The 16,862-nt window shown below is 41.6% G+C and overlaps 1 protein-coding gene across 5 annotated transcripts in view; it reads left to right on the forward strand.

The window, feature by feature from the left end:
* Positions 1-9,811, forward strand: part of NEDD4 (NEDD4 E3 ubiquitin protein ligase) — a 137,715-nt gene extending 127,904 nt beyond the window's left edge. For all 5 annotated transcript variants that reach the window (XM_045449657.1, XM_045449658.1, XM_045449659.1 and 2 more), the window contains 5 exons: positions 2,754-2,813; positions 2,896-3,003; positions 3,621-3,717; positions 7,106-7,178; positions 7,682-9,811. In XM_045449657.1, coding sequence (XP_045305613.1) covers positions 2,754-2,813; positions 2,896-3,003; positions 3,621-3,717; positions 7,106-7,178; positions 7,682-7,784 — 441 coding nt within the window. In that variant the 3' untranslated portion in view covers positions 7,785-9,811. The remainder of the gene's footprint in view (positions 1-2,753; positions 2,814-2,895; positions 3,004-3,620; positions 3,718-7,105; positions 7,179-7,681) is intronic.
* Positions 9,812-16,862: the final 7,051 nt, after the last annotated feature.

Below are 16,862 nucleotides of genomic sequence, written 5' to 3' on the forward strand. Positions count from 1 at the left end.
GTGCTGCATCTTAAGCAATCTTAGGTGAATAAGAGTCAAGAGTGGGGAGTAGGGAGGGGCACCTGGGTGACTCAGTCAGTTAAGCATCTGACTTCAGCTCAGGTCAGGATCTCATGGTTTTTGAGTTCGAGCCCCACATCAGGCTCTGCAGTGACAGCATGGAGCCTGCTTTGGATCTTCCCTCTGTCTCTCTCTGCTCCTCCCCTGCTCGCACTCTCTCTCTCTCAAACGTTAAAAAAAAAAAAAAAAAAAAAAAAAAAAAAAAAAAAAAGACAACTGTAGGGATAGTGGGATATGCCACCTATTTTCCTACACGGGATCACACTGTACATGTTGGTTTGTGACTTGCTTTCTTCTCTTATCAAATATTTATTGGAGATCCTTACACGTCAAGATGCATAACTACCCTTCCTTGTGCTTGGGGCTGCATTTTATTCATAATGTAAATTCGTAAGTTAAACTTCCCCCATTGGTGGACATTTAGGCTATTGTCAGTGCACTCATTTCTTAAACTAACTTAAAATCTTCTGTTACTTGGGGCGCCTGGGTGGCTCAGTTGGTTAAGCGGCAGACTTCGGCTCAGGTCATGATCTCGCGGTTTCTTGAGTTCAAGCCCCACGTCGGGCTCTGTGCTGACAGCTCAGAGCCTGGAGCCTGTTTCAGATTCTGTGTCTCCCTCTCTCTCTCTGCCCCTCTCCCGTTCATGCTCTGTCTCTCTCTGTCTCAAAAATAAATAAACATTTAAAAAAAAAATCTTCTGTTACATATTCATCAAGTACTTTTTTAATTTATTCAGTATCGAGCACTCACTATGTGTGTGGTGCTGCACAAGGCAGAAAGACATAGGTCCTGCTTTAGGGGGCAGCGCGTCTGGAGTGCAGTGGACAGAGGCAAGCCTGAAGTGCTTGGTAAGCACAGGGGAGAGCTGGAAAAGGGAAAGAGGAGGTGCAGGAAGGGATAGGGAAGGCCTAGAGCACCTGGCCAGCCGCACAGAAGAAGGCAATGCAGTTCTAAACACAACGAATGGCACATGTAGTCTGGCAATAAGACAGACTGTGCACATGTTAGAGAAAATGCCAGCAATTCAAACACTGTTGAGGTGATGCAGGAGGTAGAACTAAGCTGGAGAGCTGAGCAATAGCAGGTTATGAAGGGTCTCTTTGCTAAACTGAAAACAGATGGAATTTGGGGTTTTTGTGGAAGGCGAATGAGGGGAAGGAAGGTGGCATTAAAGGCTGTTCTCCAGTAAAACAGCAGGATTCAATTTACATTTGAGACCATTCTGGAAGTGGTGGGTAGTGAGTTAGAGATGGGTAAGACTAGCAGCAGGGCCAGATGGGAAGGTCCTACGGGGATCCAGGTGAGAAGAAGGAAGGCAGGAGCTAAGGTGCTGTGGTAAGATAGCCATGTGTGTATCTGAATGGCATTCCAAAGGGACAACTGCAGCTTAGTGTGCTTTAAAGGATGGAGATCTGGGAGGCAGCATGGATTTGGGAATCATCTGTTTATGTGCACTGGAGCTGTGGACTAGGTAAGGCGGGAAATTGGAAAGAATGGTAAGAACAGCGAAAGTAGATGGCCACTGTGGAGATGTGGGAACACCAACATTGAAGGAATGAGCAGTAGAAAAGGAGACTTCGGAGCACCTGGGTAGCTCAGTCAGTTAAGCGTCAGACTCTTGATCTCAACTCAGGTCGTGATCAAGCCCCAGCTCTGTCAACACAAAGCCTTCTTGGGATTCTCTCTCTCCCTTCTCTATACCCCTCTCCTGTTTACACGCTCTCTCACCCCCCCCCCCTCTCTCTCAAAATAAATAAACTTAAAAAAACACACACAGCAATATCTGGGTCATAACCCTGGACCTGGAGACTAATTCAGTTGGACCAGACATTGCTTTAAGAAAAAGAAAAAGGAAAGAAAACTTGGAAGGAAATTAGCAAATGCAGACAGAGGCACAAGAGAAAAACCACCAACAGCAGGCAAAGTTTCAAGAACAGAGGTGTGTTCGACAATATCATAGTGTGGATAAGTCAAATAAGATACAGAACTAGAAAGTGTTTATCAGAATTAGCCCCAGAGCTGTCTTTGACTCTTTCCAGCACAGCTTCAGGGAAGCAGTGGCGGGCAGGTCAGATAGCAGTGGGTGGAGGCAGGGACAAGGGTGAGCGGGTGGGTTCAGTAATGTTTAATAACTTGGCAGTAAGGAGAAGAAAGACGGGTTTGCTTTTTTGTTGTGCTTTTAAGGTAGATAGGCTTAAATAAATGTAAATGCATGAGGAGTGAAAAAATAAAGGGAGGGAGGTTTAGTGAAATGAGCCCCTTGGGGAAGCAAATAAAGCACAGAGAGAAAGCAGTACCCATCTCCACTGCAGTGAGAAGGGGGCCACAGTGGATTTCGGTCTGGTTCGTATGTGGGAATGCAGAAGGCTGAGGGAATTCCATAAGCACCTCTATGTTCTCTTTCAAATAAAAATTATCTGCTGTAAAGAAGGGATGGAAGAGAAGGAAGCGGCTTGGGAAATGTGGGGACGTTTCACAACAGCCGTTTTGAGGAATCAGTGAGAGAGAACAGACTGTGGACACATACATTTTCTTGCCAGTATTGAAATCTTGGTTAACTTAAGAAGCCATGGCTGGGTAGTGGTAGGGATCTCTGTGGATGTGGGATTTCTCCAGTAACAGCCCAGAAGCTGAAGTTTAAGAATGAGGATCGACTCTGCTAACCAGTTTTTTAAATACATTCTTTCTACTAGGGATTTTTTGAACTAATACCACAGGATCTCATCAAAATTTTCGATGAAAACGAACTAGAGGTAAGAAATAGTCTTACTTTAAAACAGGATTTTTATACTCATTATTTTTCTTGTCTACAGTTTGACTTTTCTTATTATGTAGCTTCTTATGTGTGGATTGGGAGATGTCGATGTGAATGACTGGAGAGAACACACAAAGTATAAAAATGGCTACAGTGTGAACCATCAAGTGATACAGTGGTTTTGGAAGGTAATTGAAAGCTTCTGTTTCCATAAATTACTTTTCAATAGATTCAATCATGTGTACCCATACTAGTGGATTACACATAGATAACATCGATGATGTTGTTTTGTATACGTCTACCTTCTGGGTGTGGTTCCAACCTCCATACGTATTTATAGATAAGTAAGTGTTCAGAATGTAGTAAATGGCAGTAACAGCTGCAATGAGCACTTAGTTCCTTATTAACTTAGAAACTGTTTGAGAGCACTTGTAATAACCTATAGTGTATTCTCTGGGACTCCTGCATGGCTCCTTTAAATGTGATTTTCCATCTAATAGAGAAATGTGTATGCAACTCAATAATATCAGTAAATGTAATTTTTAAAAAGCCATGACTCACATCCAAGAAGGTATTTTTGTCACTTCATTAGAAGACTGTGATCTCATTCTAAAGAGGTCCCATGTAGCCTTGGAAGTGAAGTTTTAGAAACTTTATGGTCACCCATAAACATAAATGTAACTAACAGAAAGGTGTGCATTTAATAACTGATCATGAATACCCAAAATTCTGACAGCATTCTTCAGGATAGTTGTGTTACTTTTGTTCCAGTGATATTCCTAAATGCTGTTTTTATCTTATTCAGGCTGTTCTAATGATGGATTCAGAGAAAAGAATCCGATTACTCCAGTTTGTCACTGGCACATCTCGTGTGCCTATGAACGGGTTTGCGGAACTATATGGTAAGGATTTTCCATAGATCACTTAAAAATGGAGTGATGCCATTTGCCTTTTCATTGCTGATTAGTTGTCAAGCTTCTATCATTTATACAAACATTTAGCTTAGTAAAAAGAATTAAGATCCTCAGATGATTTAATCAGACACACTGAAGTACACCAGAAGATACGCACACCTTCTAATCAGATACCAAAGGAAAAAGCATACAATGACTCGAGTTACTTTCTACTTTTGAGTTTTATTTTATATTTTTAAAGCTTATTTTTTTATTTGGAGGGGGGGAGAGACAGCAAGAGAGAGAGGGAGAAAGAGAATCCCAAGCAGGCTCGAACTCACGAACCATCAAATCATGACCTGAGCCAAAACCAAAAGTTGGACACTTAACCGACTGAGCTACCCAGGTGCCCCTCCAACCTTGAATTTTAAATTTGATTCCCACTGTATGTTCCATCACATAAAAAGCATTGTCTGTAGGGTGATAATTTAGGGCAGCATGTAATGTCCCACAGAATGTTAGTAAGTGCACAAAAAAAAAAAAAAAAAAACAAAGAGGGAAATACATTTGAGGGAACTACTAGACTAAACAACGTTGAGTAGATTTCTTTGGGACTCGTTCAGAATATTTACTATGAAAAAAAGGGGTTTCCAAAATGTATTTGATCATGGAATCCATGCGTATGTGCATTGGCATGTGTGATGTGCGTGGTTGTGTGTTGTGCCTGCCTCTGTGTGTGTGTGTGTGTGTGTGTGTGTGTGTGTGTGTGTGTGGTGCATGTATATGTGGTAGTGATTAGAGGGTAGAGAATCTCATGAAACTACTATTCCTCAGCTTTGTAGGAAATGGCAGGACTGGTGACAAGACTGCACATATCTTTCATATTCAAGATAGTTACTATAAACTGAAATTCTGCAGACCCATCAAACTGTTTTCCAGCTGATATATCTCATAGCACTAGAGGTGTGTTTTGTAAAAATAACTACTGGGGCACCTGGGTGGCCGAGTCGGTTGAGCATCCAACTCTCAATTTCAGCTCAGGTCATGATCTCACTGTTCATGGGTTCAAGCCCCATGTCAGGGTCTGTGCTGACAATGCAGAGTCTGCTTGGGATTCTTTCTCTCCATCTCTCTCTGCCCCTCCCCCCACCACTCTCCTCTCTCTCTCTCAAAAATAAACAAACATTTAAAAACCCTACTGTTTCTGATGTAGATCACCTTTTCTCAAATCAATGAATATCTATTTATTGGAATGACGTTTACTTGCTTTTAAAGATTTTAAGAAGAATATCTTTCAGAGAAGGTATAGCTCAGATAGAGTCCCACTCAGAGCAACAATGAAGTTTAGAATTGTTCTGGGAATGACAAGTTAGAACTGCTGCATCAGTAGTTACTGAGCTGAATTTTTCATGCAAAGAGAAAGCTGTCGCTGTCTGATGGGATCACTAACCCCCAGCCCTGTCGGTCTCCTCCTCAGCAAACCTGGTCTCCTTAAGCTTCATGTATATTTGTTTGCAGAACCCGTTAAGCACGTGCCACTTCCCCACCTAGAGCTACTGCGCACCCTGAGAAGAATGGGGCTCTGCCCTAACCAGTACGCCCCTTCCTTGCCTAGTTAGATGTCTTTGCATTTGTCTTTGCAGTGATTTCCCGTGACTTCCCTTCCTTTCTCTTCTCTTACACTTTAGCCAATTACAGTAGGGAAAGATCAAGGCAGGACAAACACCTGCTTCCACAGGATGCATTCCAGGAGGATGTCTAGCTCCACATCCCTCTTTTAGGCAGTCCAGGCCTAGAGCCATCCACTGATTTCATGAATTGTTTGGAATTTGGGGGAAATATCCCACACATGGAGGCAGAGGTGGTTGATTAGAATAACACAAATTCTTATGCACTTTCAGAAAGAAGTAGCAGTTGCTTCAAAATGTTAATATTATAATGCACTATCATCTAGCCAATTAAAAGTGTGTAAGGTTTATATCGGTTGACTTAGAAAAAATTTTTGCAATGGATTGTTAAGGTGAGAGAATCAAGAGGCAGGGAAATATATATGATTCCATGTTATGGAAAACAATGACTAAAGTACTGACATTTTAACTGTGAACAGGGGCGCCTGGGTGGCGCAGTCGGTTAAGCGTCCGACTTCAGCCAGGTCACGATTTCGTGGTCCGGGAGTTCGAGCCCCGCGTCAGGCTCTGGGCTGATGGTTCAGAGCCTGGAGCCTGTTTCCGATTCTGTGTCTCCCTCTCTCTCTGCCCCTCCCCCGTTCATGATCTGTCTCTCTCTGTCCCAAAAATAAATAAACGTTGAAAAAAAAAATTTAACTGTGAACATAATTGTAATGTATGGTGTGTATAAAGCAATACTTTTTGAGAAAACTAATATTGAGAATAGCCAATATTTTTAGTACTGCTTCTGGCAATTACACTCACACACATAATTGGATAGATTATAAGATATGGGGAAAAGTATGGAAGGTTTTACATGAGTTATTAACACCGATTACCTGGGTGGTGGGAGGATGCTGAGAATTGGGGAAAGGAAGAGCTAAGTTAAAACTTCAAAGAAAAAAAAATTTCTGAAAGTGTCCATGATAAAACAAAAATGTAGCATGGATAACATGATCACGTGCAAACAAAATTCCACATGCATGCACATGCACAAAACGATTCATGATCTAATGTTTACTCAGATTTAATAGTGGAATTTGAGGTGATTTTTATACCCTTCATTATATTTTTCTCTATTGCTTCAATTTTCTTGCAGTAAGATTATATAATCAGAAAAAAATAAAGCTTTTTTTAGTGGGACTGAAAAAAGAAAGAAAATAACTCATTTTCTCTTTGTACCTATGAAGGAGGTGGTATATGGAAACACAGAGCTAGGAAACAGCAAAAATACCACCAGACATACTACCTAGAGGCAGAGAGACACTGTGGCCATAGACGAGCTGATGGAGGGGAATCTTTATCTCGTGTCTGGACGATGAAGCCATCAAGTATAGGAGAGCCTTCATTTCTTACGAGTTTAAAGAAACTCGATTAGTTCTCTGCATGTTTAAGTTCTACATTGGAAAACTGAGTTGTGAAATTCTAGGGATTCCTATAAAGAATAAACGAAACTAGGAGTGCCTGAGTGGCTCAGTTGGTTAAGCGTCCAACTTCAGCTCAAGTCATGATCTCACAGTTCTTGAGTTCGAACCCCGCATCAGGCTATGTGCTGACAGCTCAGATCCTGGAGCCTGCTTCGGATTCTGTGTTACCTCTCTCTCTGCCCATCCCCCATTCGCTCTCTCTCTCTCTCTCTCTCTCAAAAATAAATAAATAAATAAATAAATAAATAAATAAATAAATAAATAAGAGAATGAGTGAAACCAGAGCAACCTTCTTCCTTACAGGCTCAAATGGACCACAGTCATTTACAGTTGAACAGTGGGGTACCCCTGAAAAGCTGCCAAGAGCCCATACATGGTAAGTAGTTTCTTAAACACTTAGAGAATGAGTTTTCTGAGAGTAAAGCTCCCGTAACAGATAGTCTAGGTACAGAAGGTCTAGCCGCTCTGTGCTGCAGCAGCAGCAGCAATGGAGGAAGCAGAAACACCAACCCAGGAACAGGTGTATCTTTGCCAGATAGGCCTGGGCTGGAAGTCCAGGTAGGTGAACATTGGAGAGCCCGGTCTCAACTGTTGACCATATATTGCCTCCCTTGCATGAAGGATGGGCCATCCCAAGAGAAGCTGGAACATTCCCTTTTGGAGATTAAAGTAGCAGATGAACCCAGACATTTGGAAGTCAAGGTGGTTTTGACAGGACACAACCAAGAATTCATGGGATGAGTCCGTGGCTACAGTCCAGTCCTGTATCTTCCTTCTCCCCAGTGATAAAACGTCTTCCAGCATTGTTGAGCATGTCATGAGTAGCACCATTACTGTTGGTCTGTCAGTGTGGTAACCAGTCCCTCTCTGTTCTTTCAGCTTTAATCGCTTGGACTTGCCACCCTATGAATCATTTGAAGAATTATGGGATAAACTTCAGATGGCAATTGAGAACACTCAGGGTTTTGATGGTGTTGATTAGATTCGAAATAACAATCTGGAGTGTTTCACTGCCTCTTTTGTATAAGCAAAATCTTGACTTATGGTTTTCCAGGGAACTACTAAACCTTGGCCATTGTTTCTTCCCAGAGAGTGGGGAAAAATCATATAAAAGCATACGAAAAAATAGTATGACAGCCTTACCATTATTTCATTCACTCTTAAATAATGTGTTGCATTTACACAGCTGTTTCTCTCTGTCTTTAGAGTTCACACTCTAGGATGTAAGTCCTGTGTGCCTGAAATAGTGAGTTCTGTCCTTAACATTTACCTCTTTTACAGTATTGGCCAGGCAGTTGTTTCTTAAACTACTGAAATGATAACTGTGAAATATTTGTGATAAGTGTCATGTGTGAAAAGTGTGATGCTTTTTGAGAAGGAAAACTGAAATTTGGAAAAGAACACTTTACAATGGAGTAAACTGCAATATACTTAGTGCTGCCTGCAGCTCTTTATTATTTTGTAGACCTTCCTGCCGCACCTTAGCACCCAGATTTTTGGAAAACCCTTGGGAAGTGTGTTACCTATACTTTTAGTCAACTGACTCACTTGCAAAAAACAAAAAATGTTTGCTTCTTTATTTTAAAAGTATTTGGCTTTTGTTAACATGTAGCTTTACTAAACAAGGTGGTTTGTAAGATATGTGAAGCAAGTTCAGATTTGCAGAGCGTGAAGAGTATTAACTCCGTCACCTTGCCTGTATATCCTCATGGTTCATCAGCATGGTCATCACTCCTTGGCGTTTAAGGGAAAAGAATTCCTTCTTCGAACATTAAACGAAAGCTCCACAGAGCAGTATTTCTAAGTATGCCTTGAAGAACTAAGTTAAGTGTATAGTACTTTTCTAGTCATTCTTTACACTTGCACAATTACGTAGTAAATCTATGTTTACAGGGTTTATTATGTTTACAGACTAAGCTACTTTCTATAGTTGCATTTTTATATTTTTAGTATTTCACTTTAGTCAAAAAACCAAATAATTTGTTAAAAATAACCAAAGAATAGTCATGATGCACAATTTGTATTAAATTTATTACCATATTTCTTATGCTTTTTAAAAATACTGTTTACTATGAAAATGATAACGTTTTACTCTAAATGCAAAACTCTTTAGGAAAAATGCTACAAGTAGGATCCTACTTTAACCAAATTGAAGTACGTAGACATCACGTGCATGCATTCAACAAATGTGTTACTGCATGCCTGCTGTGTGCTTGGCACTGTGCCAGGCCCTGGGGGTCAGGGCCGAGAGATTCAAAGATATCTAGCTCAGTCCTCACCTCAAGGAACTTATAGATGTGTAAATGAATTTTTAAACAATCAAAAGAGGGGTGAGAAGCAAAAGGCAAAAGGGAAAGTGTCCCAGGGTACCTGCAAAGATAAAGTGTGCCAAGACTGTATTTATATGTTTCATACGTATATTAGAAAGATTATACAGAAAATGCTCTTGCAGAAAGTTCAACCTATTTCTCAATATGGTGTCTTGGTCATTTAGGAATAATTGTAAATATATGTTATGAATCTTCTTAAATACATATATATACTCCAAGAGTTGTAAAAGAGTGCTGCTGGCTATTGGTTTCAGTTGGACAACACAATAGGTACAAGTGTGACAGTAGCCAACCCACTTGCCAAATGCCTCTAGATCAGTGCACCCTGCGTTTTGTCTTCACCTGAGTTAACCAGCGTTCAGGCAAGACTACCAGATATAGTGCGAGTTTTATCACTTAACAACTGTTTAAACTGAAGCAACTTACTTAATGTCTCTGGGCTCCTGTTCTTTCATCCATCAAAGGAGAACAATCACACCCACCCTCATTGCCATGGAAGACTGTTGTGAGTTCCAGAGAGCTGTTTTGTAAAGTCTGATACAATCAGAAGATGCTTTGTGCTTTGTGCTGACCATCAGATTTTTGTCAAATCAGGTGTGCACACTAGCTACACTCCCAAAGAAGAACCTCTTCATTTAAAAATAAAATGTCTGCTAATAAACAAAGAAGTAGGAACATCTCTGATAGTGTGTGTATATATGTTTATCTGTACATGGATCTTACCATCAGAATTCATTTTCTCCACATCAGCAAAATAATATTAATATGGGCCAATGCATTTTGAAATGTCCTCCTTATAGAGACCTTAATGTGAAAACTATTTTTGTTAAAACAGGATTTTACCACATGGTTGTTTAAATATCATTTCTGTGAAATATCATAGCAGATAGGAGCTTGAGAAAATACAAAGCGTGCTTTTCATCTGACTGATAATTCACTTGGATGATCCTGTAACTCCCATAAAGTGTTAATGACTCCCAAGGTGTCAATGAGACCAGACACTCCACCAGCTCCCAGCCACAGACCGTCTTCCCTTTCGTCTCCAGGTGTGGATTGATGGTCTGGAAGGAACTTGTATCAAGTGACACAGCCTCTCATCCCAGAAAGAAAAGTGTCTCAAATGCAATCTACAGCTGGAGAGTAAATAGGGTCATTTTCATAAAGCAAGGATGTTCTATTTTTCTAGAAATTATAAGCACATAATGTTAGCCTATATTTTCTCTGTAATCAAACTTTAACATAGACATAAAATTGTAATACAAATGCGTTTCATCCTAACTCAAATTTAAAATGGTATTTGTTTTCATTTTTTTATTTATAATGCTGAAATTATTCCACATAATTATCAAGTTAAACACAATTCGTTTTGATTATAAGCCATTTAACATTGTTTTAAAAATTCTTCTCATATGGTAAATATATATCAAGATTAATGTATCAAATTTATTGCATAAAGTATAAAATCATTTTTAAAACTCTTGATGCCACAAATAAAGTTCTATTCTAATAAAAACAAAAACTGTGATTCATTCTTAAATAGAAATGTCTCCAAGCCAGTGTTCTGGGTCATATCTTCTGGTCTAGTCCTTTGCAGCGCATATGGAATTCTCAAGAGCATCTTGAATTTGTATCTGATGGATTGGCATGATTATTAATTCATAACCGCAGATAATTTCCGCTTTACAAACAGGTCATTTTCCAAAAGTCTGGTTGTTAGTGAATGATCCAGAAGATAATATAATAACACACTTACAAATGGACTGGATTCAGACAGGGTATTGCCCATTCAAGAAGCCAGCTTGTAACCAAACCATTATTTATAACCTTGTTTCCATGAAAGCAGGAGTTCAAGTATTAATTCAGAACCAAGTATCTTTTTCTCCTTCCTCTAGGCACCTGGAAGTTTCCCAGTTAGAAGGGAATCCCAAACTAATTCAAGCCAGCCCTGGGAACATACTGTTCCAGCCCCCTATTTGTGTGAAAATTCAGACTGTAGCTTTTAATCCTTGGGAGTCAGGCCACTGCCCTCTCCACTTCTGCCCCTTCAGGGCTAACCAGCTCGTCCTCAGTGAGCCCACACCACGCCTCCCTGTACAGGAAACCTTTGTTTCGCCATCCATCAGGGGCAGACACATTCCTCTTATAAAGGACATTAAACTGAGTGTTGGAATCTCAGGGCCTCACTATGAATAAAGGGCTCCAGGAGATTTGTGTGTATTTTTCTTGAAAGGTAAAGATTAACACTAACTTAGCTGCCTGTTTGGTTCTTCCAGTCCGCCTTTGCAGCCATCCTATGCAGGCCCTCCATCCTACACCAGTGTTTCATCTCTAGGACACACGTCTGATTGGGTTACTCTGCCAAACAACCTCTGAAGGCTCCCCAAAACTGGAAGTATGAAGCACACCCCATTGGCACAAAATGCAGGCTGATCTCAGCTTCATGTAAGAGAGTTCCATCTTCCCTCACAACCCACTCAGGCCTGTGTTGCCCCCAAACCAGGCCTCTCTCCAGCCCCTAATGACTGCAGCCTCCTCGCTGCTTGCTCTCCTGGCGTGCTTTCACCCCCCGTGTCCACTTGAGAATCACCCCCTTTAGACCAGTGGAAAGGTGCTGTGGCCTCAGCATTTGATATATGCTAGCATGAATGGCACTGTATTGCAATGCTTTGTTTTTACATAATTCTCTCCTACAAACTTTTGGGCAGTTTGAGAACAGAGAGGATCTGGTATACATCTTTTTAATATGTGCATTTCCCCAAACAAATATTTGATGAATATTACAATCTGATAAATGCTACAGCCCCCATGTATTGAGCCCCTCCAATATCCGTCCCTGGCACTGTGTGATAAAGTGCAGGAAGCTCTGTATTGAGGGGGACACTGGGAACTTTACAAACACACATCCAGAGAGGGAGCTTGATTGAGATCCTGCTGAGCACTGGGGTCTGCAGTAAACGTTTACGTGGATCCCATTTAATCTTCATAAAAACTCAGTGAGGCAGGTTTTATAGGCTCAAGAAGGACAAGCAATTCACCTGAGGCCACACAGCTTGTAAACCTGGTGGATTATGAACCACAACAAAGTAAGAAAAGCTATGGGATCCCACAAACAAATCAGCATGCGTAGTAGTTTCCTACTGCTGCCTTAACAAATTACCACAAACTTAGCAACTAAAACCAACACCCATTCATCATCTCACTCCAGTAGGTCAGAAGTCCACACAGACTCAGTAGCTTCTCTACTTAGGACCTCACAAGGCCAGGACCAAACTGTCAACCAGCTGGCTTCTTGTGTGCTTCCATGATCCTTCAGTTTGTTGACAATATCCAATTCCTTGTGACTGTACGTCTGAGGTCCCCGTTTTCTCACTGGCTGTCAGCTGGGGGCCACTCTTAAATTCCAGATGCCACCTCTATCTTCAAGGCAGCAATGGTGTGTGGAAAATCTTCATTCTTGGACTCTCCCTGATGTCCTCTTCTGCCACCAGGTAGGGAAAGTTCTCTGCTTTTCAAGGCTCACTTGAGTAGATTAGGCTCATCTCGATAATCTCCCCTTTTGAAAGCTGACTGTGCCATAGGCAGAACAGAAGGAGTGAGAGCTTACCACATTCATAGGTTGCAGGGGTTGGGCACTTGAACTGTTGGGGGCTATTCCTGGAAATTTGGACTCCCATATAAGGTAAAGGTGAAGAATAGCAAAGATTTATGGAGACACCACTTGAAAACGACTGAATATATCTAATTTTATTACTGCACAGTTCAGTTTTCCATTTGTTGTCAATGAAGTGCCAGATAGATAAACTAAATGCTAATATCAGCCCATAGGATTTGACTTCAGCAGCTGTAAATTCACAAATCCTTGCTCTCAGGTAAGCCACCCATTTGTGTTTTTTTTTTTTCTTTCAGTGACATCAAGGTTAGATTGGCCTGAAATTAGATTCAGCTCATCCTTAGGAGCCTCCTTATTATATAAAGGGAAATAAAAAATCATAGCTGCTCTTTTTATTTGTTTGAACGGTTGGTATTCTTCCCAGTGAAATCGTGTTCAGGATGATGAGGTTAAGTGCGAATCAACTTAGAGCTGAGAAGGGAAGAAAGCTGTTCATAGCCCAGAGTTGCTGATCATTGGGACTTTAGGTCTCTGTAGAGAAGGAGAGGGGGTGCTGCAGACACCCTGGTGACAAGGTCCTATGTAGTCACCCAGCTCTGGAGCAGAGGTTTTTTTCTCCTTGGGACACTAACGAGAAATTAAAACCATAACTGTAGGTCCACGACTATGCTCAGTCCATCATTTAGGTTCTGATTTACATTATCTTGTGAAAAATAACCAATTATTATGAAGGGAAACCCCATGCCTTCCTGAGAGTTGTTTTTTTTTTAACACTCTTATTTTATAAATGAGAAACTCAGACATATTCTCTCAAATTAAGGAGAGGTGATGAGAACAGTGAGCTAAGGATAATCCCAGTTTAAACAAACAGGATTTTCACTGATGCTAGACTTGAAAACACAGTCCAGATTAATGACTTTGTTAATACTCAGTCACTGGGCCTTAACCCAAGTGTAGCATAAATATTCTTCCAGACATGATGACAGTGAAATAGCTTATGTTTGGCCCTCCGAAGTGATGACCAACTTCTCAGTGATAAATGGGTAGTAGCCACCTGGGTTTGCTTTCATAGCATGCCTGTTTATTGTAATGGTGTAATGCTTGCGAATACATGTTAATGTTGTGCAACTCTAAGCTACAAGGAATTCTGTAATGTTTTATCCTTGCCTACTTCTTAAAAAAAAAAAGTGTGAGAAGCAAAGACAACAAGCTCTGTTAACTCAGCCACTACTAGGACGCCAAATATCTGGGGTTGCTTCAGAGACTCAGTTGACATATGTCCCCGCTTCCCATCTGGGAACAATGTGAACCAAAACTTGGGATTTATTGTCAAGATCTCTAATCACTAATTTAACCATTGTCTGGGCAGGGAAAAGGGAACATGCAGCTTGCAAGCTTTTGGACTATTTAAGACCTTACCTGGAGCCAAAACCTAATCCAGCACTGTCCAATAGAAATATAGTACAGGGGCGCCTATGTGACTTAGTTAAACGTCTGACTTTGGCTCAGGTCATGATCTCATGGTTTGTGAGACTGAGCCCTGAGTTGGGCTCTGTGCTGACAGTGCCAAAGCCTACTTTGGATTCTCTGTCTCCTTTGCTCTCTGCCCCTCCCCCACTTGCATTCTGCCTCTCTCAAAAATAAATATAAACATTTTTAAAAAAGAAATACAATACAGGTGACCTGTATAATTTTAAATTTTCTAGTAGCACATTTTATTTATTTTTTTGAAGTTTATTATCTATTTTTGAGAGAGAGAGAGACAGAGAGAGAGAGAGAGAAAGTGAAGGAGGGGCAGAGAGGGAGGGAGACAGAATCCCAAGCAGGTTTGCACTGTCAGTGCAAAGCCCAATGTAGGGCTCGAATCCACAAACCATGAGATCATGACCTGAGCCCAAGTCAAGATTCAGACCTGAGCCACCCACTCACCCCATCTAGTACACATATTAAAAAGTAAAAAGAGGGGCGCCTGGGTGGCGCAGTCGGTTAAGCGTCCGACTTCAGCCAGGTCACGATCTCGCGGTCCGTGAGTTCGAGCCCCGCGTCGGGCTCTGGGCTGATGGCTCAGAGCCTGGAGCCTGTTTCCGGTTCTGTGTCTCCCTCTCTCTCTGCCCCTCCCCCGTTCATGCTCTGTCTCTCTCTGTCCCAAAAATAAATAAACGTTGAAAAAAAAATTTTTTTTTAAAAAGTAAAAAGAGATAAATGACTTTAATTGTAATAGTATATCTTATTTGACCCAATATAGAGAGAGGAATATTACCATTCCAGCGTGCAAGCAATATAAAATTGCTAGTGAGATATCTTTCATTTCTGGGTGCTAGGTCTTTGGAATGCAGTACATATTTTATGCTTTACAGCACATCTCAGTCCAGACTGGCCACGTTTCCAATAACTATATGTGGCTACTTCTACCACTGGGCTCAATGGGCCTAGGTCATGCTTCCACACAACATACGGGAATTGAGAAGCAGCTAGCAGTGGCTCACCTGGTAATGTGCTAAATTAGCTTGCTTTCTCCAGGCAACTCCAGACACTTGGAAGAAGTTCCTCTAGGAGAGCTAAATGCTGAAAACAAAGCAACATCCTAGACAGTTGCTCTGTAGCCATTCCAAATTTTATATTTAGGAGCTTAAGAATGGTGGTCTGGTTGAAAGGGGAACTGTGTTCACCCTGTAAGCCCAATGTTTCCACTTAGATTATATGTTTCACAGGGATGACTTGGGAGAAATCTGATGCGGGTTATGGGGAAAGAGACTAAATCTCCACATCACAACCCAAGACTGCTTCCTAGTGCTGACATTGTCCTCTATGGTGTCCCGTATTGAAGGTCATGGAAGCTGTGGGCAGAAGCAAATATATGGGAATCGCTGGAAACCAGCATCCAGGGTGAAGATCTTGGAAGATTGTCACCAGGCCAGGGTGAAGGGGACAGGGAATGGGGTGGTTTATCAGGAAGAAATAGCCAGAAAGTTGGGGGTGGCAATAAGATTGGACAACTGGGAAGATAAGGCTACTGCAGAAGAGGGAACTCCACGGGGTCTCAGGGGGTCACCTGGGAAAGATCTCCTTTGACATTGCAGGGAAGGCAGAGACTGTGGGAGAGACATCTGTTTGTTTTCTCTGGTGCAAGGAGAATAACAAAATGCGACCAGGAGGGCTAATAGACTGCAGATGGAGAACTTCTGGCTGAGAGCTCAGTCCAGCCAAAGGCTTTGAACTGGAACCAAACCTCTAATTTTCAGCAGTGCGTGTGGCCCATGAAAAAGAAAGAGTGAAATACAACAAGAGACTCACCAGAGATAATTATGAGTTACTCTCAATGAGTAAAATAGCAGAAATTATATTGGGCTGGAGAAACAGGGTCTCAATTATGAAAGGCCTTATATCCAACGCTAAGGAATCCAAACTGTATATGCTGTCAACAATGGGGGAGCTATTCAAACATTATAAGCCAACAGCTTGTGATTTGGCAAGAACCTGCACCAAAAGCTTGCGCCACCGATTTGGGGTAGCAAGACTTAGGGGCAGGTGCTAGTTGGGAAAACATGCCAGTGACACAGGAGAGAGACGGTAGCATCTGAACCCAGGGTGGAGACGTGGGCTTTGCCAGAGGTGGCAGGTTGAATCGGCCCCTGCTGTTGTTTCCAGAGGGGCAAGTAGGGCAGACAGGCGTCTAGGCTGCACCTACTCTGACATCCAGACTGGGGCAACGAGACAGGTCTCATGCTGCCACCGGAACAGAAACAGGAGATATGGACTCTGCCCCTGGTGATATCAAAGGGGGCCTTTGGTCAGCAGCGTGGATCTGAAAGTGGATGCAGATTGGGAGGTCATCAGCAAATAATTGAGAGCCTGTGAAGAGACCATATTACATGTGCTGCAAAATAGGAAAGCTGATCCATATTACCAAGTACCACTTCTGATAATTGTATTCTGCTTTGTAATTAATAGAATAAGTGATTCCATTTGGATGATTGGGGGAAGATTATAATCAAAGTAATTGGTAGTGTTTTTCTAGCCCCAACCAAGCTTTTAGGTGTTTCTTCCTTCTTTGTTAGGATATTCCAGGACCCGGAATCATTGCCAAACAGCTTCTCCCCTCGTGCCAACGCCCCCACAC

The sequence above is a fragment of the Leopardus geoffroyi genome, chromosome B3 (genome assembly GCF_018350155.1).
Source record: "Leopardus geoffroyi isolate Oge1 chromosome B3, O.geoffroyi_Oge1_pat1.0, whole genome shotgun sequence".
Lineage (NCBI taxonomy): Eukaryota > Metazoa > Chordata > Mammalia > Carnivora > Felidae > Leopardus > Leopardus geoffroyi.